At 63.6% G+C, this 7,147-nt stretch overlaps 1 protein-coding gene across 1 annotated transcript; it reads right to left on the bottom strand.

The window, feature by feature from the left end:
* Positions 1 to 186: 186 nt before the first annotated feature.
* Positions 187 to 6,316, bottom strand: CNP (2',3'-cyclic nucleotide 3' phosphodiesterase). Its single transcript, XM_062216702.1, has 4 exons — positions 6,230 to 6,316; positions 4,508 to 5,177; positions 2,959 to 3,098; positions 187 to 1,671 (listed from the first exon to the last, which is right to left on the bottom strand). Exons 1-4 carry the CDS (start codon positions 6,230 to 6,232, stop codon positions 1,222 to 1,224), a joined length of 1,263 nt encoding a protein of 420 aa, XP_062072686.1. The 5' UTR covers positions 6,233 to 6,316; the 3' UTR covers positions 187 to 1,221.
* Positions 6,317 to 7,147: the final 831 nt, after the last annotated feature.

Below are 7,147 nucleotides of genomic sequence, written 5' to 3' on the forward strand. Positions count from 1 at the left end.
TCGCCTCATGAAAGCCAGCACTGTTCGGCTGCCCAGCCTCGCCACAGCTGTGCCCAGCCAGCAGAGGGGAGACAGGACCGATGGCCCCACGCTGAGAGACAAAAGCCAGTCCTAATCAACCCAGCCCTCGCCCCTGGGAAGACTGAGCTGGGCACAGAAGGGCGCGAGAGACTACGCACAGCCAGGATTAACATCATTTATTTCATTATCAGTCATACAAGTTGCCGGAGCTGGGCAGAGCCAGGAGAGTAACATAAATCCCAAGCACTTCTGTTGAGTGACAGCCCGATTAGCAAGGTCCTGTTACTGAGCAGAGGGAGCTGGAGGGCACCCCAGGAACACAGGCCGTGTGGCAATGTTGAGAAACCCTTACCAGCTTGGGGTCCACCCCACTGGCTCTCTGCCCACCAACCCCCTGTAGAGGAGGCCCAGAGGCCTCCAGAGGCACCATGGGGGCAAGATGGGCTGGACAGACCGCTTTGCCACCACCATGCTGTCTCTGGCCTCCATCTCCCCACGATGCAACAGCGCCACAGTACTAGACAGGGCAGCCAGCCCATCACTGCCTTCCTGGGCAGAGGCCAGAAGCAGGCTGCTGCTTCCTGTTCTGTTCTCCCCAGTTACTGAGTTAGGGTGTGATGCTGGCACAGGGACTTGGGGCTGAAGGTGGGAGGTAAACCCCTTTTACTACCCTAGTAGATAGCCCCAGCCTTACTGGGGCCACAGTGATTAAGAAGTGGGGTCAGAGTCCAGGGGTTCTCCCAGAGCCACTGCTTTGGCAGTGGGTGCCTGCCCTGCCCACCACCCTGCCCCATTGCCCTCTGCCTCCAGCAGTGGGGTGATGAGGCCCAGGAGCCTCCCCCACTAGCCCGGCCCTGGGCTAGGGGCGGGGCCAACCAGTACCTGGAAGTGGGCAGGGCAGGGTTCTGGCTGCGGCTCTAGGCCCAGCACGGCCCAGCCTCCTCAGCTTTGGTGCAGGTTCCTGAATGTGCCTAGCCACGCTCCTTGAGTTGACAGCTTGAGTATTAGAGGGGACGAGGGTGGGGGGAGGGGGCAGTTATAGTACAAGTTTCCAAAAAGTTACAGGCAAGTTAACTTTTAACTTTGACTATAAAAAAAAGGGGGGGGGGTAGGAATCTTAAAATAAAGTTGGGGGAAGGCATGGTTCCCTCTCCTCCCCTTCCCTTGTAGAGAGTGAAGGGCGAGGTGCAGGGAGAAGGCTCAGAGGACAGTGCAGGCCTGCAAGCTGCCCCCCTTGCGGCTGCCGTGCGTGGGCACAGGCTTGCCCTTCCCGTAGTAGCCCGTGAAGATGGCCCTGACCTCCATCTTCTTGGCCAGGCTCAGCACCCAGCGCCCACTGCCCAGGGAGTAGAGCTTGCCCCGGGTGAGCTCACCCACCTCCTCGCCGCGGCTGCCCCCCTTCTCCTGCCGCACAATCTCCAAGAGGTCAATGCCCGTCTGCACGGCCTCCACGTCGGCCGCGCAGCCCAGGGTGATGTGAGCGCGGCTTCCCCGCGGCAGGCTGTCGGAGGGTGCCGCCTTGTCCACGTCACTCGGCCACAACAGCAGCTGCTGCTCGCTCAGCTCCACCCGGGCCCCAGTGGTCTTGGGTGTCACAAACAGGGCAGAGATGGTCAGCGTGAAGGCTTTGCAGTAAGATTTTTTCACCACCTAGGGAGAGGGAAGGGGGGCCCAAGCTGGAGGCGGTGGCCTCTGGAGGGGGCCAGCCCAGCACCGAGCACGCGTGGATTGCTCCTGGAGGAGGGCCAGTCCGAGAGCGGGGAGTGCAGGTGTGCAGATGGGACAGCTGGTGACAGGCAGACTTGGGGGTCAAGAACCCAGCACTGGGGCCAGTGCCATGGCTCACTTGGTTAATCCTCCACCTACGGCGCCGGCACCCCATATGGGCGCCAGTTCTAGTCCTGGCTGCTCCTCTTCCAGTCCAGCTCTGCTAAGGCCCAGGAGGACAGTGAAGAATGGCCCAAGTGCTTGGGCCCTGCAGCTGCATGGGAGACCAGGAGGAAGCACCTGGCTTCTGGCTTTGGATCGGCATAGCTCCAGCCATAGCGGCCCTTTGGGGGGTGAACCAACGGACCACCTGTCTCTCTCTCACTGTCTAACTATCTGTCCAAAAAAAAAAAAAAAAAAAAAAGAACCCAGCACTTCTGCTTTCTAGCTCTGGGGCTGTCAGCAAGGTGTTTAACTTCTATGCCCTGTGAATTGGGGCCAACCCCCGAGCCTACCCCAGAGTTGACAGGAGGCATTCTAACAGCCAGGGCCAGATGCCGTTACCGCTGATGGCCCTGGTACCCAGGCAGCGCCCTGGAAGGCAGGGTGAGATCAGCGGTGTCCTTGACGAAATCCACCGTCCCCTTTGGTTTACATCAGATTCTGTGGTGGTACGAGGATCTGATTCTTTGAGAATTCCATCTCTTTCATCATCAAAAGCATCTCTGGTTTTGCTCACAGCCCCTGTCCCAGCAGTAATGGAGCAGGTGTTTAGTGAATACAGCTCAGTGAGTGAGTGGTCCCAGATGGCTGTGGCAAGGGTCACACAGTCCTGTTCATTCATTCAGCTAGGGCCAGGGCACGCCAGGGTGAAAGGCGTCCTAACAGTTCATCCAGTAGGGAGATGGTTGCCTTAACCTAGGTGGGGAATGTGGGGCGGGGGGTGCCAGGGCTCAGGGAAGGCCTCACTGGGGAGGCTGCTGATGAAGCTTACAGATCACCCCGTTAGGGGCTGTGGGCACAGGGCGCCTGCCCTGTGGTGGGGAGGGATGTGGACCCCTAAGCCAGTAACACTTGGACAGGGGGAAGGAGCTCCTAGGCTCTGGAGGCCCCAGTGGGAGCCTGCCGCACCAACCTCATCCCTGGGTCGGTAGAAGGAAAAGGCCCCGTGGGCAGGCAGCGGGGGTCCAGGGAGGGGAGAGCTGGAGGAGGAGCTGCTGCCCTACTCACCTCCTGCTGGGCGTACTCGTCAGCCCCTGCGGCCTTCCCGTAGTCACAGAACTTGGTGGTGCAGTGCAGCACACCTGGGGGTCTCTTCCCAAAGTAGGTGACCAGTTCGATCTTCTCCTTGGGCTCATCCCCAGAGATGACTGCGGGGAGAAAAGGGTGGTCAGGCCAGGGAGCCCAGCCTATATCCTGGAGCGATCCACTGCGTGTGGCTCAGCTGCTGCGGTAAGTGTTCCCGCTGCCGGCTTTATGGGGTGCGAGTTTCACTTCTCTCCCCCAGCCCCTTTGGCATCAGAGGCCGGGGCAGGCAGCATGGGCCATGGGCACCTGCGCCCCATCGGAAAGGGCAAAGCAGTCACGAACGTGTCAGGGATGGGCAGGTGGGGGCAGATAACGAGGGCCAGGCAGTGTGGTTCAGTGGAGCGAGCCAGAAATATCATCTCAGCCATTCACCAGCTGTTCGGCTTGGGACAGAGGATCAATCCTCTGCTGATCCAGTGAAACAATTTTCCCAGGGCCCTTGAGTAACTATCAGTGGTGCCCCATTTCATTTGGACCCATGTGGGGAAGTGACCGCTGGTTTGGTGGAGGAGAGCCTGCGGAGGGCCTGCCTGGGCTGTGCCAGGCTCACAAGCCAGCCAGCTTTTACCTGCTGAGTCGGCCAAGGACGGCAGAAAGACCTCTATGCTGAGAGTAGGCCTGTGACCTTTCTCCCTCTGTACCCCAAGCAGAAGAGCATCCCAGTTTCCAAGGCTCACAGCGGCCTTTGAGGGCAGGTGCCCTGCAGGGCAAGCCTGCCAGCTCTGACCCAGAGCCCTGCCTCTGCTTTCCCCTGGAGCCAGCACAGGGCTCACTCCCAGCAGCTTGCAGAGCCCAGAAGAGCATTCTGGGAAGACTCCTACAGGTGCGAACTACCTGCCTCCCACACAAAGAAACATGGATACTGTTTCAAGGATGTCAGAAACTGCTCCAGGCACAGGCAGATCACTGGGTGACATCCCCAGGAAGACCTGGGCCCCTGGGACCCTTCCTCATCCCAGACCTGCCCTCTCCCTGGGGCAAAGGCCTTTGCCACAGCAGACCGAGAGCCGGGCTCCAGCCCACAACCCCCATGTCCCCTCTGGGTCTGTGAGACTGGCCCTGTCCGGAGCTGAGGGATGCCAAGGGGTGCGCTGGTGGCCCACGGCCTGGGAACCGTCCCCGGCAGCGTCACAGCAGACCTCGCTTCAGTCTGTCTGCAGCGTACGGCTGCACAGGGTACAGACTTTGTTCCAGAACGTGGTTCTGCTGCTGCAGCTGACTACGAAGACACCAGACTCTCCCGCTGCGGACGCCTGCCCATCGCCTGTTTCCTGACCTGGATCCAGACTGGGAGAGGAGGGCGAGAGGGAGGGGCGACCGGGAAGCACCTGGAGCCACCTCTGAGAAGCCCCCACTGCTGCTGCGGCCACCACCTCCAGGGAGCACCCATCCATCCGCCCTCCCCACTTGGTGCCCAGCCCTGCGAGCGCATCGAGCACCCCACGCCCGCGCCACGCCCGCAGCCACGCACAGTGCCGCAGCTCCTTCCTGAAGGCCTTGTGGCTGCCCAGCTCCTCCAGGAAGACCTGGCCTGCCTTGCGGAGACTCTCGGAACTCTTCTTGGTCAGGAACCAGCCGAAGTAGAGCGGCAGGAAGTCCTTCTCCAAGCCGGGCTTCAGCTTCTTCAGCTCGTCGGCGGACAGCTGCCACTGGCTCTTCTCCTTGAGCTGGGCGCAGTCCAGCCGCCACGCCGTCTTGGGCTCCACCAGCACCACCTGGTACTGGTACTGGTCAGCCATCTCGAAGAGCTGCTCCAGCCGCTCCCGCTCGTGGTTGGTGTCGTCCAGCACGAGTACGCGCACGTCGCGACGGCAGTAGGCGGCCAGGTCGTCGTCCAGCTGCTTGTACTCGTCAGGGAAGGTCCCCCGCGTGCCGGGCGTGATCTTGTAGGCGTCGGCAGACACCATCTTGGTGCCGTCCCGGTACTTGTCCACGATGAGCCGGGCCAGCGTGGACTTGCCGCTGCCGGGCAGGCCACGCAGGATGAACAGCGTCTTGCACTCGTGCAGCGCGGCCACCGTCTCCTCGTCCTGCAGGAACGGGAACTGCAGCTCGGGCTTGTCCTTGGCCCCGGACGACGACATCTTGCGGAAGAAGCTCTTGGGCAGGAACGTGTGGCTCTTTCGGGAGAAGCCTCTGTTCTGTGTGGGGACGGGAAGAGGAGTCGTCAGCCCCCTGGGGCCCTGCGCCACCCCACCAGCCTTGCCCCCTTGTCTGCCAGCATCCCTGGGGTCCAGTGGGCACCTCCCTGAGCCAGACTCTTCCTCCCTGACTGCCCATGCACCGCTGGCCTGGAGGACCCCCCCCTGCCGCCCCCTCTCCGGGGCACGGGGGGCAGAAGTGCTCGCAGGGCAGGCCCTGGGGCCTGTGGGTCTGGAGCCAGCCCCTGCTCAGATTCCCGACACCTACTGAGGCCGTGTGTCCTCTCTGGAGCCGGCGCGCTCTGTCTCTGTCTCTGCCCTGGCTCTAATGCAGAGGAGGGTGGGGGTGGAGGAGGGTTACCCAGAGACTGCCTCCAACAATGGCAGCAGCGGATAATACTCTCTTGTCTGCGATGGGGGGACAATGGTCCCACAGAATGGCTGGCGGGGGGCAGGGCAGGAGTGCACTGGACAAAGGGCCTCATTCACCGCCTGCCACCCCCTCCTCTGCCCGCTCCCAGGCCCCCACAAAGTCGCGGTATTTGTGCCTGCCCCAGGACTGGGCAGCGCAGGGCACCTGTGTCGGGTCCAGCTCTGCCCGCCGCTTCCTCTCCGAGCCATCTGTCTTCCTGTCCGCTAAAAGCCACAGGTGACAAGGCGCTTACTGCGCCCGCCCGCCAGCCGGCAGCACCCAAGGGCCCGCATGCTCAGACTTGGGCAGGCTTTCCGGGAAGGACCAGTCCAGCGCCGCCGGCAGTCCCTGGCCCACCCAGGTCCGGCCGCCCGCTCGGTGGCCCCAGGACAGCAGCAGATTCTGCGCCCCTGGGTCCCTACCTCGCCGGGGCCCTCATCCGCCCCCCCTCCCGGCCTCGCTCGCGCCCGGGGTCTCACCGCCGCCCCTACCAGCGGGATGCGCTGCAAGGCCAAGACCGCGCTCGCTCAGCCGCCAGCCCCGGGGCTCCTACGCTCGCCACTTCCTCCCAAGAGTCCCAAAATACCCTCGCTTTCCGCGGCGGTGCCGCCCCCCCGCGCGCCCCCGCGCATCCGCTCACCATGATGTGGGGCGCAGCCGTCGCCGCCTGTGCGGGCACTCGCGCTCCGGGCCACCCGCCTGCGCGGAGCGACACGCGAGCCTCTCTGTGGGGGGGGCCGGAGCCCGCCGCTTTACATAGCTCGGGGGCGGGCCGGGGGCGGGCCGGGGCGAGCTGCGCGCAGGCGCGGGGAATCGAAACTGAGACCCGCTCGCCGCGGCCCCGCGCGCCCGGGCCCTATCTGGTGTGCACCTGTGGCCGCTCTCTTCGAAAGCGCGCGAATGAACTCGTGAACGCGGCCGCCGCGCCAGCATCGGGATGAAGCGAGCGAGTGCCGGCTCGGACCCCGACTTTATTTAAACTTTGATACTTTTATTCCCCTCGAACTTTGGCGTCAAGTTTTACTTTTTTTTCCCCCCCATTAGAATACATTGTTTTACTCCCGCCTAGTGTTCTGGCGCTGCAGTAAATTGTGCCGCCTGAAGCCCACTCTCGCTGCCCCCCGTCCCGCCCGTGCCTGCCGGGAGCCTCCGCCGCTCAGCCCCCAGCCCCGCGCGGTGGGTGCGCGCGGTTTCCCGGGTCCCGGCGCGGGGCGGCGCGCTCCGTGCTCGTGGGCGCCCCCTAGTGCAGAGGCCGCGCGGCGCTCCTCGCCCTTCCGTGGGTTCCTGGGGCCCAAGCCCCTTACCAGGCCCGGCATTCGCCACCCTGCTCTCAGGGCCCCAGGGTGACAAGTGGGCCTCAGGCAGGGTCCTCTCGGCAAGGCGAACCCGCGGCCAGACCTGGGCGGCCGGCCGTGCCCTTCTCCCCGCCTCCCTGTCGGCTCTCGGGGTACGGGGCGCACCTGGCTCCTGTCCCTCCCCGCCCCCACCTTCCGTAGCACCTCGGGCCCGTCCGCCCTGAGGCTGCCGAGAGTAGGGGGGCAGAGACGGCGAAGCCAGG

Source organism: Lepus europaeus, chromosome 18 (genome assembly GCF_033115175.1).
Source record: "Lepus europaeus isolate LE1 chromosome 18, mLepTim1.pri, whole genome shotgun sequence".
Classification (NCBI taxonomy): Eukaryota; Metazoa; Chordata; class Mammalia; order Lagomorpha; family Leporidae; genus Lepus; species Lepus europaeus.

What these genes read in the sequence shown, in the direction of transcription:
- CNP (XM_062216702.1), bottom strand. An exon ending in CAGGAAGGAGCTGCGGCACT is followed by an intron (nt 3,099 to 4,507) that starts GTGCGTGGCTGC and finishes TTCTCCCCGCAG; the next exon opens with TCATCTCTGGGGATGAGCCC. An exon ending in ACGAGTACGCCCAGCAGGAG is followed by an intron (nt 1,672 to 2,958) that starts GTGAGTAGGGCA and finishes CCCTCTCCCTAG; the next exon opens with GTGGTGAAAAAATCTTACTG.